This window comes from Calidris pugnax, unplaced genomic scaffold (genome assembly GCF_001431845.1).
Source record: "Calidris pugnax isolate Ruff unplaced genomic scaffold, ASM143184v1 scaffold10, whole genome shotgun sequence".
Lineage (NCBI taxonomy): Eukaryota > Metazoa > Chordata > Aves > Charadriiformes > Scolopacidae > Calidris > Calidris pugnax.
The window spans coordinates 3641058-3658223 of record NW_015090795.1 but is presented as its reverse complement, the minus strand read 5'-3'; the positions used below and the strand labels follow the sequence as shown (position 1 = coordinate 3658223).

The window sequence follows — 17166 nt, the reverse complement described above, 5'->3', positions numbered from 1 at the left end:
GGGACTGGTGGGGATGCTGGTCACACTGGAGCAAAGCACAACATGGTGGTCCCCAGCAGCTTCTGGCTCCCCAGGACCAAGCTACAGCAGGTCAGGCTCAGCCCATGGAGAAGCAGGGTCACCAAGACCCATCTCAGCAGAGCCATCAGCTGGCCAGCACCACCACCAAAGCCCTGGCCAGGACAAGGGTGACCATGGCTGGAGCTGGGTCACACCAAGAGCAAAACCTAGCACTGAAAAACCCCCTTTTATTATTTATTTTCTTTATTTTTTTTTTTAATTATTTCAACATAGTAGTGCTCAGTTACAGTTTAGTGAAGAACAAATAGGTACATTCATTGGCCACAGCTTCCTGTGGCAGCCAGCTGCTGCCTGCCTGCAAAGCCAAAATACTGTTAAACCATACCAAAAACAAACAAAAAAAAAAAAGAAAAAAGTTTAATGAAAAGGCAACTATGCATTAAAAAAGTCATTGTACTTCTCAGCTATAAATTACTTCAGTAAAACACGGGACCGGCCCCAGGGGGAGGGGTCGGAGTTTGGAAATTAAGGGCCATCCATACAAATGAATAAAACCAAACCACTTGTTGTTTTATTTCTGTTTTGCTTTTTTTTTTTTTGCCAGTCCCTCAGGAGTACATTTAGCAACAAGACTCCCTGCCCCAACCTGCCATCCCAGTGCCAGGAAGATCATGGTGGTGGTGGTGATGTTGTTGTTGTGTGCTTCAGTGCAATACGAACAATGAGCCTGTAGCCCTTTAATATTTTTTTTAATTATTATTTTCTTTTTTTTTTTTTTTGCACTACACTCCTTTCCCTCCAAAGAAAAACTTAAAGTGCTCCTAGTGCTTTGGAATTTAAGCATAACAGGGCAGGAGAAGGGGAGGGGGGGGCCCACTAGTGTCACTTACTGTCTTTGGTGACTTATGGGGAGAAGAAAGGAGGACTTTGCCATAAGTCAAGCAGTGATTGAGATGGAGCAACCCCTTTCCTGCAGCCCAGCCCAGCCCAACCCAGGGGACAGGTCCCTTATCCCTTGGAGAGTCACAGCATCACAGCAGTCAAGGGTGGAGCTCCCTGGTTCAAGTACTAGAGCAAGAGGGATGTGTTGAAATGAAAAGTTGTCATCTCGGAGCCTTCTCAAAAAAAAAAAAAAAAAAGAGCAGCAGGGGTTTCTCCTGGTTTGGGGCCACCACGAGTGAAGTGGGGGGTGAGTAGGGAGAGGTCCACAGGGAGGGACAGGGTGTTCTCAACGTGACAAGTGACATCTAGCTCAGTACAAGTGATGCAGGTGACGGGGCCATCCTAGTGAGCGCATGGCCAGTGAGGAGAGGCCGGAGCTGGCCCAGGGCTTGTGAGGTTCTCCCTCACACAGCTGTGGACACAGAAGGTGCCTCGGGGTCTCCTCCAGCACCAGAGCCCAGCCCCGTGTCCCACAGCCCCACTCCCAGCTAAGTCCTTCACCATCAGACTGGGGTTTGAAGAGCAGGAGCAGCTCTAGGTAGGGGAAAAAGCAGTTCCAGTTCAGGTTGCCACCACAGGTCAGAGCAGTTGCCCTCCCTGGACCAGTGTCTCCATCCAAAGCTACTTTGCTCATCCCCACATCGGGCTGAGGGCCAAGCCAAGGAATAACATCAAGCCTCATCTCCAGGAGCTCCACAGAGCTAGAGGCCAAGCTCCAACTTGGCTATTTTGGTTCAAGACAGATGGAGACACCTCCTCCCAGCCCACTCAGACCCTGTGTGCGCCCAAAGCCCTGCTGACACACCTCCTGGAGCATCAGGAGACTCCTCCAGGCCCATGGTCCTGCCCCACAGCAGGAGAAGGGACAGCCAATGAGCCCAGATCTCTGGAGCATCAACCACTTCCCTCCACGGACAGACACCTCCCGCATCTCAGCAGGGATCCCACCATTTCACATTCACTTCGGGTTAAAACTCTTGGTTTATCAGCTAAACGCAATTTAATACTGAGGAGGGTAGGGGGGGGAAGGGGAGCCCCACCAGGGGTGAAGAAGAGGAGGGAGCAGGAGCGCTCTCACCACCCACCAGTCCAAGCAGCCCTGGTTTCACACATGTTTTGGGCCACGGACGTTCCTGCACGCACACTCTCCTTGGGCCAGGGCTAAGGTCTCCCAAAAGGGACCTGTTTTGCCCCCTCCATCCACACCAACCCTTTTCCTTCACCAAAATCGAGCGGGTTGGTTCCAACCTAAAGTGAGCTTAACGCCAGTAAGAGCACTCCATCTCACCCTCCCAGGTTGGGGGGACATGCTTGGAGGTCAGCTTGGAGCCCACAGACAGCAGGACAGAGCAGCAACCAGGTGACACCAGGACCGGCAAGACCACCCTTCAGCCCGGAAGAGCCAGCCCAGCCAGGTGGGAATATGGCACAGTTTTTGCTTGAACATTCACTGCTGGAGGCCCTGCCCCAAAACACGCTGGGGCCTGGAGCTTCCCACTCCCACGTGAGTCAGGAGGCAGAGTACTTCATGGAACACGTCTTTGCAGGAAGACGGTGCCTCTCCCAGCTCTGGATGTGCAATTAAAAAGAGTAACTAGAAACAAACAGTCTCGGACCGAGCACGGCCACGAGCAAGATCTACGTTCCTTCCAAGTGTGCAGATAAAAGTGCAAAATATGCATTTTGATGTTTCTTTTTTTCTAGAGAGGAAGCTCTGGTGCATTTAGCTGCCAACATCTTGAAGACCAGACCAAGGAAAAAAAAAAAACCAACCAAAAAAACCCCCAACAAATAGCTTCCAGAGAGAGTTCAGCTTCGCTTTTGCTACATGGTACCTTAAAAGTCACAGTTCTCTTGCTCACCCCCTGCAGCCATAGGCTCAAGTCCTGCTTATGGCTGCAGCAGGTCGTGGAATGTTTGTGTCGATGAGTTAAGATGCTTCGGGGAAGAAGGAAAGAAGGGATTAAAAAAAAAAAAAAAAGAAACAACCAACCAAAAACCAACCCCAAAAACCCAAGTTACAATCCTGTACATGAAATGCCATTTCTGGGGAAGAAAAGGGACCTCGCAGCCTCTTCAGTTCTGTGGAGCAGGGTATGAGCTATGGTGATTATTCGTCTCCGAGCCGCCCGCGGCAAAGAGCAAGGGGGCACTGTCTGTAGCGGTTCCACTGAGATGGGGACCCACCACGTAGCTGTCGTTCCCAGCCAGGGACCCATAGCAGCCAGAGCACTGGGGGGTGGCCAAGCTGGGAGGAGAGAGAGACAGAAAAACCAGACACGGGCTCTTAGAGAGGAATAATTGGGCTGTGACTGGTCTCCACCCCTCCCAGTATCCCAGTCTGCAGGAGCAGGCTATGACACACAGCATCTCCAAGGAACCTGGCTTTGATGAAACCAGTACAAGGAGAGGAGCACCAGGCCCTACAACACCAGTCAAGAAGAGCCAGAACCTCCAAACCTCTCACTACAGAACAGCAGGTGGAGTTTAGACCCCTGAGCAGCGAGTGAAGGATAATGCTGTCAGGTTTCCCCTTAGTTTTGCTGGAGATATCAGACCATTCTCCCTCACACCAGCTGTTCTCACAGAGCTTCATCCCCGTTGGCTCCCAGGGACAACATCCCTCCCGGGACTTTACCACCTCTCACTTCCCAGTGGAGAAACTCCTCTGGAGGGCATTTAAGAGCCCTCTGTCCTCCATAGCTGAGGAAGGTTCCTAGCAGGATCAGCTCTCCTGCCTGTAGCCACCTGTGATATCCACCTCTCAGAGCTGGTGGCTTCTAATAAAACCAGCTCCTTGTGAGCTGCAGAAGGGAACGAGACCAAGCTCAAATCAGAAGCCTCCTTGGCCAATCCACCTTGCCCAAGCTGCCTCTTTCACCGAATTTCACTGAATTTTAGAGTTGGAAGGGACCATAGAGATCATCTAGTCCAACTCCCCTGCTGAAGCAGGATTGCCCAGAGCTAGAGCATGTTACTCAGGAGCATCCAGGCGGGGCTTGAAAATCTCCAAGGAAGGGGACTCCACACCCTCCCTGGGCAGCCTGTTCCAGGGCTCTGTCACCCTCACCGTGAAGAAGTTTCTCCTCATATTTGAGTGGAACCTCTTATGTTCCAACTTGTGCCCGTTGCCCCTCGTCCTCTCACTGGGAACCACTGAAAAGAGTCTGGCTCCCTCCTCCTTCAACCCTCCCTTGAGATACTTGTAGGCATTGATAAGGTCTCCCCTCAGCCTTCTCTTCTCCAGACTAAAGAGTCCCAGCTCTCTCAGTCTCTCCTCATAAGGGAGATGCTCCAATCCTTGAATCATCTTTGTTGCCCTTCGCTGGACTCTTTCTAGTAGTTCCCTGTCCCTCTTGAACTGGGGAGCCCAGAACTGGACGCAGTACACTGGTGAGGCCACAATTAGAGCAGTGCTCTTATCCCAAAATTCTTTCCCAAGAGCAAAAGCCAAGAGCTCTCTTCCTTCCACACAGGGCAGCAGAAGGGCAGTGGGCTTTCCCTTGCCCAGGACAACACTTACCCTCCTTCCCTGGCCCCAAGCCGTGACAAGTCGTCATCGCTGTCGTAGCGCCTCGGATTGTCAAAGAAGTAGGCTCTGGAGCTGTAGCTGTGACTATTGACCATCCCCGCCGGAGTCTGGTAGAGAGAAAGGAGTTGGGTCACAAGTGAGATGTTTCTGACAGAGTTCCTCAAGTCCCATCCCCAAACCCCAAGCACCTCAGGGCTCCTCAAGCTACAGCAGCTTCCTCGCACCTACCAAGTTCTGACTCAGTCTCTGCGCCCGGAAGAAGAGGACCACGAAAGTCGTTGGCACCAGCTCCCAGAGGAAAAGGACCACTCCAAACACCACGTACTCCTCACTGCTCACTTCCACGTGCACCTGAGGATGGAAGTGAGAGGTCTCTGTTAAATCCTAACCATCAACAGAGCTACACAGCTCCCAGAGCTGGACACAGCACACAGCTTTGGAGAACTAGGACTGCAGAAGTCCCTAAACCAGAGGAGTGGCCCTTACCTGCCTGCTGCTGCTGGTTTTTAGGGAGATCATTCCCTTCAGTGTCCTACCAGGGTACTCCTAGCTCCCTCCCCACCCCCTTGCACACAGCCATGCCTTATTAAGCATTGCTTTTCTGCTCTAGTTGACTTGTCCCTTCTCTCCCCCCCAAAAAAAGAAGAGTTGGCAGGCTAAAAACTGAAGAACAAAACAGGGAATCCCTCCTAAAGTAGCCAAATTTCACTGAATTTCACTGAATTTTAGAGTTGGAAGGGACCATAGAGATCATCTCGTCCAACTCCCCTGCTGAAGCAGGATTGCCTAGAGCTTGTCAGAGCATGTTACTCAGGAGCATCCAGGCGGGGCTTGAAAATCTCCAAGGAAGGGGACTCCACACCCTCCCTGGGCAGCCTGTTCCAGGGCTCTGTCCCCCTCACCGTGAAGAAGTTTCTCCTCATATTTGAGTGGAACCTCTTATGTTCCAACTTGTGCCCGTTGCCCCTCGTCCTCTCACTGGGAACCACTGAAAAGAGTCTGGCTCCCTCCTCCTTCAACCCTCCCTTGAGGAAGATTTGGGCTTGCTCCGGTGGAGAGAGCAAGCAGGGCTTCTGAAGGCAGAAAGCCAGCTCATCTGGGGATGCAGAGAAACAGATACATCCCCCCAGACATCTTTTCCCTTACACATGCCCTCACAGAGTGGTGGAGTAACCACCTTTCACTCTACTGTCTCTGGACGGGCGTCCCGGGCACTTACCTTGTCTGAAAGGTTGTCCCAGCCACAGTTAAATGGCCCAGGAACATTGTCTGGAGATATGGCCACGGCTACCAGGTTATAGCAAGCCCTTGAGGAATACAGAAGAGCGACTACGGAGCCCACAAGAATCGCCTGGCAGACAGATGTTCCCTGGAGCAGGAAGAAAAAGTTTTAATACAGACCCTTCCTACAGAGCTGGAATTTCATCCCCCCTTCAATGCACCAGAAGCTGTGCAGGCCAGGATGACCTAGAACATTTGTATGTTGCTGCTGAAATATTCAGAGCCCATTAAGAGGTTTCTTGTGTGCTGAGTTCATTGCAGCAGCAGAGCTACACAGCCAGTGTCACCAGGGAAGACCCGAGGCACAGGATGTCACTGTCACACAGGATCTCATCAGTCAGCCTCACACTGGTGGTCCCAGAGAGATGCCATCCCACCCACTGCCTTGCTGTGGTAGCCTCCAAAAGAAAATCAACATGCTGCTTCTATATCCTGATCAGACTCTGGAGCAGAGATGCCCACCCAGCTCATCCACCCTGCAGCAGTTTGACACCCCCACATTGAACAAGTTTGTCCAAGTATTTGGGGTGGGCAACTCTGAGAATGAGTAGAAAGACCCAACACTGCTGTGGGACAAACCAAGTTTTGCTAGAAACAAAATAGTGTGTTAAAGGGTGGAGAGATGTTGCAGGACCTCTGCCTCCTGCTCTCTGTCCTGGGGTGGTGAAGAGCAGCTTCCTCCACAGTGTTTCAGATGCAGTGCTGTCAGAAGGACAACTACATGAGCTACCTCGAGGTCCTACCTTTCCTGGACAGCTAGTCATGGGAGAGAAAGCCACCTGAAGATCTGCAAATGTCTCCACTTCTTCACTAAATACAGCCCTGAAGCCTTTTAATAGCTACTGGTAGCCACCACAGCAGAAGCCAGTTAAGTGGGCAGGCAAACACATCTCAGCAGCTGACTTGCCCTTGGTATTTAGGGAGACAATGTGCTCAGGAAGCTCATCTCATTGACCTGCTCCACATCAGCTGGTTCACAGCTGGAGTTCAGGAGGCAGGCCAGCCTTTTCCAGGCATTTGTGTAACACTGCTGCCCATCCCCACCCTATTTTCGCAGCTCCTCTGCAACACAAAGGCAAGGAGATGCCTTCAAGGCAAGGAAGGGAGACAGCATTTGAATGCAAGAGACCTTCAGCAGACAGACAGGTTGTGTGTTCAACCCCAGACAGCAGGTTGTTCAAGAGCAAGGCCCCACAGGCAGCCTCGGGCATGTAACTAGAGGAAGCTGCTGCAGTCAAACCACTGCTGGGTGAACTCTGTAAGTTAATTAATGTCCAGACCCAGTCAGAGCTGGATACCTGGCCCATGCAAGCTTCAACCTTGACAGCCCAGCTCTGCCAACCCTCAAACTTGAATATAAGAAGTTCCACCTAAGCATGAGAAGGAACTACTTTCCTGTGAGGGTGGCAGAGCCCTGGAAGAGGCTGCCCAGGGAGGTGGTGGAGTCTCCTTCTCTGGAGACATTCAAACCCCACCTGGACACGTCTCGGTGCAACCTGCTCTGGGTGGACCTGCTTTGGCAGGGGGTTGGACTAGATGATCTCCAGAGGTCCCTTCCAACCCCACGTGATTCTGTGACTTTCAGTGGTCACATGGATGGCCTGCTAAGGAACAAGGAGACACCTCCAGGCAATGCAAGGCAGTTATCAGGATCCAGAACATCTTTGTAGCGGTGTCTGCTGCAAGGCTGCTTGTCACCTTCTTCTGAGGGGGGTACAGAGGCATCCAACAGCCTCCAAGAGCTCTACACTCTGGGTAAGGTCTCTGCAGGAGGCCAGAGCCTCACCTTCTGACACCTGGAGAGAGGTGATTCAGATCACACAAGGTGAGGAGCTGTACTACCAGGAAAAGTAAGTAGCTCTAAAGTAGCAGAGCCAGGGAGCCAGCTTCTCTGTGACTGTGCTCAGGTGCTCAAGCTTTCCTGTAGATGTTTCCAGGCCCACCAAGAGTCTGGATCTGGCCTTCTCACCAGGCCAGGTCCCCAACCCTCCTTTGATGGGAGTGATACAGCTTCCCAGAGGAAGAGGAGACAACTTAAGTGCACACTTAATTGCAGCCTCCTGCTACACTAATGTGAGACCACTGGTGGCTTATCTACCTCCCTACCTGCTGGAGAAGAGCCATGTATGTTCAGACTCTCACCTGTCCTTCTGACTTGGGGAAGGACCTACAGCAACTTCTCCTCCCCTTTTAAGATGCTCATCTCAGGTAAGCAGTGCCTCTGGCTCAAGCAAGCAGGCAGCTAAAGCTACAAAAGGATCCCCTTTGTAGGGAATTGTCATGTATCTGCACTTCACTGTCCTTAGTGACAACACACTGCAGGAACAGCATCTGCTGCTCCTTGGAGAACCCTCTCTTCCAGACAAACCTTAAATCACACCTCAAAACCTGAAAAGCATAAGCAGCTCCAAAGCTGCAGACAATGTATTGCCCTAAAAAGTGCAGGGCACTTCCACAGCAGGAGCATGCACTTGCTTGGAGGGAAGAGTCCAAGAGCTACCACCTCCACCCTGGAAGGAGTATTTGAGCAGCAGTAGCTCAGGTGCAACCAGGCCAGCTCCAAGTAAGCACTCACAGATCCAAGTTGAGAATCCAGCTGGTGATGGATGGTGCAGTTCACAAGGCATTTACCTACCTTAGACTCGAGGTAGACATTCGCTGAAGACATCTTTCCAAGTTTGCACATGCAGCAAGCCAGCGAGATGGCACAGAGGATGAAGAGGCTGTCGTTGACCAGGGCACGGGCAAGGACTGTCCACCTCAGCTGGTTCTCTGGGATCTCACCGTGGATTAACATTGCACAAGTTAAATTCACAACTAAGAAAAGGAGGCTGGTAAATATGGAGCCCAGGTACAACAGGACTCTGGAGAGGAAAAAAAAAAAGTGGAGTTGAAATCAGACAATTCTGGGGTTATTCTGCACCACCCTCCTGTCTCATCGGGCAAGAGAACCTCCCAACACTCCCAGTGCTCTGCTTGCTACGAAGATCAGACATTCCAGCAAGTTTCAGTGGTTGTATTGAGAGTGTTTGTTTGAGCTGCTCTCATAATGCATGAGCAGTGCAAGTAGTCATGAGTTACAAGACTCATCTTCTGACAGTCAGGTTCTTATCTTGCAGATTTTAAGTGTTGCTCTAGCTCTGCATTAACTTCAGTCAATAAGCTATGAGTCATCACAACCACTGCAACTTCTTTATTGAAAGCCACTGGAGCTTGCATTTTCCATCCTGGGTTTCCCTGGCAATGGCTAGGAAGCACCTGGGCTGCACAAACAGGTCCCACCTATTGCCCAAGCCTTATTTCACAGATGTTTTCTAGGGTGGGACAGCTCAGGATGACCTTGAGAGTTCATCTAGTTTGTTAGCAATACTGGGACACTGATGGAGACATGCAGCATGTTTTAGCTTCCTCGATACCTTCAAAGCTCCCAATCCCACCTCAAGGCACACAACTGATCCTTGGTCAAAGCAAAACTAGGTAAGGCATTAGAATTCTTCAGCCTTTGGGATCTGAAGTTCCCATTCCCAGCACAAGTTCACCCTGAGCCAGCTTTGAAGGCAACATCAGAAAAGTATCACTTACTTGTACTTGTTGAATTCAGCTGCACATTTCACTTTGAATATCACCTAGGGGGAAAAGATTTGCACAGCGTTACTTAACATGACCTACAGTTCTCCTTTAACTTTAGCAAAGACAACAGCAGAGCCAACAGCTAGTTGGACATCTTGAAGGACTCCACATTATCTGTGAGCACCACGTCTTGTTCTGGACCCACTTGCAAGAAAGACTGGTGTTCTTGTTTCCTCCGAGAGCCAAGCCCAAATGTAGGTGTCCAATAGCCATAGAATCATTTAGGCTGGAAAAGAGCTTTAGGATTGAGACCTAACACTGTCAAGTCCACCACTAAATCACATCCCTACAAAAACATTTAGTATTCCATGTGTGACAAGGACTTATTAATAACACCACACCTAAGGACTTCAAGAAAAGCAGGAATTTTAGCACTCAGTAGCCTCCAAGAACATTCAAAAATACATCTGCTTCACCCAGTGTTCTGTGCTGCATATTTTAGGACCTCAATCATGCTCAATTTCCCTGCTAGAGAAGGCCTCTTCAGCTGCCGTGCTTTAGCAAGACAAATAGCTGATCTAAAATAGCCCTCTGGAATGGGACTGTGGACCCGCAGGCTGTAACAGGCATCTGGAGCTCACAGCTCCTCCACCTCGAAGATGTTTTAAGGCCAAAACCACCTGAAAAGTAACTCTGAGGTGATAGAAAGCCCATTCCTACCAAGCTACATGGCATATTTGACAGACAAGCCTATTAGAGATCAGTCAGTCATTTAGAGACTGTTTCACTTGAAGCAACACACACTCTGTCCAAGAGTGAATCTGGGTTCTGCTGATACCTACAAAGGTAGGACTTCTAGCCTAAGGACATATGGACAGCTTAGAAGGTGTGGACACACTCCCAAGTCACAGTTTAGATGGGAGCACAGTAGTCCTGCTGCAAAGGGACAAGGAACTGGTGCTCCTACACAGTCAGGACAAGCATCAAGCTGGGAGAACTTCATGGAGCTCCCTTGTCACACACTGATTCAGCACAGCCATGGCAGAAACTGGGTTTTGTCCTGTGAAAAATGCAGATCCTGGTACAGACCCCAGAGCTGAGGTCACATTCAGTCTCAGATAAAGCTCATATCCTGACTAGAGACTTGGAAGGAACTTGGAAAAAGATGGAGAGCCACCTAGCCAGGTCTAGCAGACATGGACTTGTGGGGTGAACACAAGACCATCATCACCCAGGTGTGGAGGTTTGGTTTCACTGCTTTTGCAAGGAGTCCTCCTTGTCAGCTTCCAGACTGTGGCTGCAGAGAAGGATCACACATCCTGCCTCCCTCCTGGCATCCTTAGCCAGTTTTTTTTCCTATGGGACTTCTTGGCTCCCACCTTCCAGTCAGCGCTGAGGTCATGATGACACCCTGAAGCTTCAGAAATGAGGCTCCTGCTGACAGGATTTCCAGAGATACTTCAGGGTATGAAGGTCTGATCCAGCTCATCTGAGTTATAGGAAAAATGGGCCTGGAAGGACCATGTGGTGACTTCAAAGGAGAAAAAAAAAAATAAATTCCTTATCCCTGAAGGCTACATTCAAGCACTTTGAGAGTGTCAAAACAGCCATCAAGGACATCCAGCTGGGAAACCTCTTGGTTCAGCACCCATTTGCACATCATGGAAATCCATTTGATGTATTTGTGCTGCTGCTCTGACTCCCAGAAGAGCCCAGCAAGAGTCCCTGGCTTGTGTTCCAGCTGACCACCCTGGGTGAGACACTGCCACTGGTTAACAGAAAGAAGATGCTGGTTCCTGCAAGACACTCTCCCCAAACCCCAGGAACTAAGGCACACAAAGCTGTCCCGGGGTTAAGAGTGCAGTGGCAACCTGAGCCTCACGCTTGGACTGCTGCCACTGAAAGCAGAGGGAGACCACGGCACCAGCCTGACACTTTTCTTAGCCCCCAGCTATTTACTCCTGTAACTTCAGGAAAAGAACAGGCATCACTCAGTTTACAGTCATTTTCATTTTTTTTAAGATATGAGAACTCATCTGAGGGTTGCTTTTTTTTTTTTCTTCATAGTGGCTGGGTCAGTAGGTGACACCAGTAGTGTTCACTTTCAGGTTCTTGCCCTTGAGACAATCTTGCAAGCCTTCCAGCTCTGCTGCTTTTCAACGCCCAAGGACAGCTGATGTAGTGGGTTCTGCTGCAAAGAAACCAGTGCAGAGAGCTCAGAAGTAGTCCTATTCCTCATAAAAAAAATAATACAGACCCCTGCCACCTCAAACAGGTGGACAATGCCAAGTTGCTGTAGCAACCCTTCAAGCTGAGCAGTTTCTAGTCAGGAAGCCAGGCCCAGAAGTCATCAGTCGCCTGCTGAAAATAATGAACAGAGGTCTCTGCTAGCCCAGAGCAGCAGGGCTGAGAACATGCACTCCTCAACATGCCTTTTATAACAGTTAGGCAACACTCAGTTGTCTTTCTGGAGCCACAAGTCCTTTGAGCATTTCACATCAGCCACAGGCTTGGGAGAAAGGCGAGGCCGAGAAGAGTTACAGACCTCAAAGTCCCCTGTGATGGTGGAGGCTTTTGGTTTTGTGATGCCTGGGTATATTTCACAAAAGGGAATATTCCTTGCTCACATCACTGAGCCCAGAAAGCGAACTTGCTCGGGGTATGTTCTCAGAGTATTATTTAAGAAACACACTCAATCCTCAAAGGTGTACTGGAGGTGTCACAGCTGCTAAGAGAAGGTGATAAGCGACAGACAACCATATCCCACTGATGGCTCTAGGGACCACTTTCAACATCTGTACAAGCCTGGACGACAGCCCTACCAGAGCCTCAGAGAGCACTTCAACTTGGTTTAGGTACAGCCATTCACAACAGACCTGAAAGATCCAGCAACTTGTCATTGTCTGTCTGATGGAACCAAAGTCTCTTTTGCTCCATGAAGAAAATGAGGAGTTTGGGCTCTCCAGATGCAAGACGTAGCCATGTCCTGCCTCCACACAAACATCACCCTCACTCAGTGATGCAAGAGCATCCACAGATTCCTTCTCTCACCACCGTCATTCAGCACTGAGCATCGGAGCGGAGCAGGGACTATTTTGGGACTACACCCCATAACAAGTGTTCGAGCCCCCACCTGCCCCTCAGGAGAAACAGCTGGAACTATCTGTGAGGAGGACCTCTCACCATCCCCACTAATACCGAGGTCATCCTATGCCACCACGAACAGAGGGTGCAACTTGTGTGTACCCTGATTTCCTGGAATAGCTGGTTGCCAGCACAGCCACCTGTTCGCTCGGGAACCATGGGACCCATGGGAATTATCAGCTATGGGATGGAGCAGTTTTGGGTTTAAGTGACCCCTTACCAGCTGTCCCTCTGAGGCAGGGGACGCACGCTAGGTGTCTGCTAGACAAGGAAGGTGGAAAAGTGCAAGAACAAACAGAGGCTTTTCCAGTTTTCCATCTGAGAAGGCAGGAAGATGCGGTACAGCAAGGACAAACGGCTCCCGGGCTGGATGCTCTTCCCATCCATGTCTGCTCCAGAGCAATTAGAGCAGCAAGAGATGAAAAAAAAGGGCTGATGTCATCTAATCAGATGGAGCACTTAAAAGAAACCCAGACAGGTTAAGGGTTATGGTCACGCCAGTCTGGCAGAGCAGCCCATCGGAGCCTCACTGCTCCAGCAGAAGGCCTTACTCATTGTTGCCCACAGTCACTGACTCCCAAGTGAGTCCAGGGGGTGCCAGGTGCTCCAGAGGGTCTTTGAAAGGTCAAGACGGAGGTTGTTGTGGCTCCATTTCCACACACTGGTGCTCCCGGACAAAGACCTGAGGGAAAAGCAGGAATTGGCCGATTCTTGGGAAAGGCAGAGTTACTCAAGCAGATGTCTAGTTGGTGGCAGAAGAGCTATTCCAAAAGCAAAGCTGAGAAACACCCTGGGCTGGACATCTGAGCCACTGCTTCTGCCTGTGCACTGCCTGTGCAAGACTGGGAGGGGATCAGAGGAATTCCGACCTGATGTCCTCTGAACTCCAGATTTCCTGGAGAGGAACTCATTCCCTTACAAGCTGAAGCAGCAGAGATGCTTCCCAAGCAAAAGGGCATCACACCTTTTGATGTCCCAGGTGGAAATAAGGCAGTGACAAAAAGAAACTGTCACCACCAAATGAGCATCCCACACACGTTTTTGTCAGGCCTCCACATCCCCTCAGGAATCTCAGGAGACAGGAAGAGGATACCCTCTCCCCACAGAAAGGGGGAACACCAGGCAGTTTCACAAGTTTGAGTTTCAGCCCCAGAACAGCCTGGAGTGCAAAATAACGCTCGATCTCCACAGGTATTTGTTGTTTCCTAGAGCTCTTCCCCCCACCCAGCACCATTTCATCCTCAGCTTGTAAATAGCCCGAGGAGCTCCGTAAATCAAGCGAGATTAGCTCAAATAACATAGCACAGGCCACATTTTCATCCACTGCTTAGACAGATGCCATTTCTCCAGTGTCCCCACAAAGGAGGCACTGTGTACAAAGACAATTAGCCAGGCCTTCAGCACAGAAGCAGCCTATGCTTTTATCTGAGGACATCTCGGACCAGGATACTGCCCCCAGAGCAGCAGAAACTCAATGCCCTTCTACAGGCTCCTATCAACCAGCCCTTAAGAACTGGGAAGGGATGGAACCTCCACAGCAGGTTCTGCTTGAAGTCACACCAGTAAACATCCCCACCCCCTCTAGATCTTGAGCCACTTCTGCTAAAGTGCTGTGGTTCCACCATCGCTTCTCTCCTTCCTCCAGGTAGTGACAATTCTTGTTTAATTACACCCTCATCTCCCTTAACATAGTTCTTCCTGTGCTTTAAGAGAAGCACCGAACACAGCCAAGCCAGGAACATCTCAGTTAGCCACCAACACACGGCACCCTTCTGTCAAGGGAAGGATGCACTAGTTTTATCAGCCTGTTCCCCAGGCAGAGGAGGCCAAATATCACCAGTCAGCATCATTGCTTTTGTTAAAATGGAAGCCAGAAAAGCACCAAAGGCTTTCTGTTCACTACACTCTTTCTCCAAACCTCTGGAGCTGCAGGCTTTCCTACCTACTACCACCCACAAACACCACAGAGCACTGGACACCCATTCTGCCTGCAACAGCCAAGTGTCAGATCCTCTCTGTAATTACACATGCATATACTCATTTTAGTGTGTCATTTTATCCCTCCCCACTCCAGATTCTGAGCTCTTATTTCCTCAGACAGGATTTCCCTTGGCTCTAGGTCTTCAAGGAGAAAGAAATGGGGTATATTCAGCCAGAGTCCACTGAAAAACAGGTATCCTGGGAGGAAGGGAAGCCTGAGAACCTATTTGAATTTACTTTGCTGTTCTTTAAAGGAGCCTTTTAACACGGCTGCAAGGAGGCAAATCTGCTGTCAAGTCCAGCAACTTGGAAGAAAACAGAAATCCAGCCACTTTGCAGTCCCAGAAGACGGGGTCCTTTCCTCAGCTCGCCTTTCAGGGGGCACACAAACACCTCCCAGTTGGAGCAATGGGTAGGTCAGGCTGCCTTTAACAGACAAGATGGATTATGCACACTATGCACCATTTGTTATTTTGCTGCCACTCGATCGGCAGCATATCTAACACCGACAGCTTTTGCAACGGGGCAGCTCACCCCCAGCTTCCAGGTGTTTGCGTCGGAGGAGGGAAGAACCAAAAAAAAAAAACAGCTGAACAACCCAATTGCTCCAAGGCTCACATTATCATGTGAATGTTGATGTCCTCGGGAAAATGAAATCATAACTCCCATCGGTGACACATCGGAGCGATGGAGCGGTTTCGCTGTGTGTTAGCGATTCCTTTGTGAGGCTGGCGAACAGCTGAGAGCTGCAGAGCAAAGAATCTGAACAACAACAACATCAACGACGACGAAGCTGGAAGGAAAGTACTGCCTATTTATGAAAGAAGTCACCAAACTGGAAGGCAGGCAAGCAAAGGGCTGCTCAGGAGAAACTGGAGCAGAAACAAAAATATTCAGAGGAGGAAGGGGAGGGGGAGAGCCAAGGCTTTAAAAGATAAAGTGAAAGGACTAAAGAATGGAGGATTTAAAAAAAAAATAAAAATCACAAAACAAGTGATGGGAAACCCAGAAAAGGAGGAATACAGCTCAGTGACAATAACAAGCAGCTCTGCACCGTCCCAGCAGCGATCATTGTGCCGGGAAGGGGCCCACCTCTCCAGCCCCGGGCTGTTGTCTGGGGAGGGCAAAGGGATGCCAGGGTTCTGGGGTGTTTTTTTTTTCTGTGTGTGTGTCTGACAACAAGCTGCAGAACAACAAGCCCGGTTCAGAGCGGAGCGATGGAGAGAAGGAGGGAGCGCAGCAACAATAGCAGAAGAGGCTCTAGCTGGTGACGTAATGGTTGGCATCACTCCAGGCCAGAGCAGCCCCTGCTGCTGCCACTTTCTGGTCCCCTTTAGGGAAGGGGAATCAATTAAAAAAAAAGAAAACAAGAAAAAAAAAAGAAGAAAAAGATGCAAAACTGTCATCCGTCCCCCCCCCTGCTCTCCCCCACCAAGAGATACCTCCCTGCAAAGGGGAAAGCCCCTCTGGAAACAGGGCACATCTCTGCACACACACCCCCCACACCCCCCCTCCTTCAAGCACCCAAAATTCAGGGCATGTGCCTTGTTCCCCTCCCCCCAAAGCCACCCCCGGCATGGGGGGGGTTGCACACCCTGAACCCCACCACCCTGACACCAGGATCCAGGGCACACTTTCTCCTCACCCACCCTCCCCCCTATCCCTTCCCCACCCCCAAGCCTAGATTCAGGGTATAATCCTTGTGCTCACCCCACACACACCACATTCCCCCCCAAGCTTGGATTCAGGGCACTCCCCTACATCTCCCCAAGGCCTGCACTGTGGGGGGGAGACCCCTCAGCACCCCACACTCCCACTGTGGGGGGGAGACCCCTCAGCACCCCACACTCCCACCCTGGGGCCTCTCAGCACCCCCTTCTCCCCCCCAGCCTGGCCAGGGCACACCTCCACACACACACACACCCCTCCCCTCACCCCAAATTCACCTCAGCACACCCCAAAGTTCGAGGGGGGGGTGCCTGAAGAGGAAAGGGGGGCTGTTTACCGTGTCCCTACCCCCCCAAAGAGGAAAAAAAAAACCAAAAAAACCCCAACTTACCTCAGCAAAATAGAGGTTGAGGAGGCAGAGGCTGGAGAAGAGCAGGCAGCCGGGCAGGCAGTAGAGGAGCCAGTGGGCGAAGGGCTGCTGGAGGCGGAGGGCCTGCAGGGAGTTCTGCAGGTAGAAGGAGAAGAGGGTGGTCCTGAGGGCGGCCCAGAGGAGGCAGAGGAAGAGGCAGAGCGTGTGGTAGCTCAGCCGCCGCTCCCGGTAGTAGAGGAGCAGCCAGAGCTGCAGGTAGGCGAAGAGGAAGAGGGCGGCGTAAAGCGCCGTGTGGAGCACGGTCAGCCCCAGCTCCACCGCGTAGGGCACGGCGGGCCCCGCCGCCGCCAGGGCCGCCCCCTCAGCGAGGGCCGCCGCCGTCGAGCTCATGGGGCAGCGCCGGGGCGAAGGGAGGGGAGGTGGGGGGGGTAGGTGGCTGAAAGAAAGGAGGGGAGGCAACGGCCCGCCGAACGCCCGCCGCGCCCTCCCCTCCCCTCAGCCCCGGCTGGACACCCCCATATAACAAAGGGGAGAGACCCCCCTCCTCCTCCTCCACCGCCCGCCCTCCTGGCTGCGCCGCCCGCCCGCCCGCCGCCAAACAACTCTCTGCCGGGGACAATCAGCTGAGCCCGATTATTTGAGGCGCTCGCCTCTGACA

At 51.3% G+C, this 17166-nt stretch overlaps 1 protein-coding gene across 1 annotated transcript; it reads right to left on the bottom strand.

The window, feature by feature from the left end:
* Positions 1-246: 246 nt before the first annotated feature.
* On the bottom strand, positions 247-17013 carry GPR137C (G protein-coupled receptor 137C). Its single transcript, XM_014936828.1, has 7 exons — positions 16530-17013; positions 9359-9402; positions 8412-8640; positions 5715-5864; positions 4724-4846; positions 4487-4602; positions 247-3211 (listed from the first exon to the last, which is right to left on the bottom strand). The coding sequence occupies exons 1-7, from the start codon at positions 16896-16898 to the stop codon at positions 3040-3042; spliced, it is 1203 nt and encodes a 400-aa protein (XP_014792314.1). The 5' UTR covers positions 16899-17013; the 3' UTR covers positions 247-3039.
* Positions 17014-17166: the final 153 nt, after the last annotated feature.

Excerpts from the sequence above, each read along its gene's own strand:
- GPR137C (XM_014936828.1), bottom strand. The coding sequence starts at position 16,898 with ATGAGCTCGACGGCGGCGGCCCTCGCTGAGGGGGCGGCCCTGGCGGCG. Across the intron at positions 9,403-16,529 it reads TCAACCTCTATTTTGCTGAG|GTGATATTCAAAGTGAAATG; the intron begins GTAAGTTGGGGT and ends TTTTCCCCCTAG. Across the intron at positions 4,847-5,714 it reads GGGACAACCTTTCAGACAAG|GTGCACGTGGAAGTGAGCAG; the intron begins GTAAGTGCCCGG and ends TTCCATCCTCAG.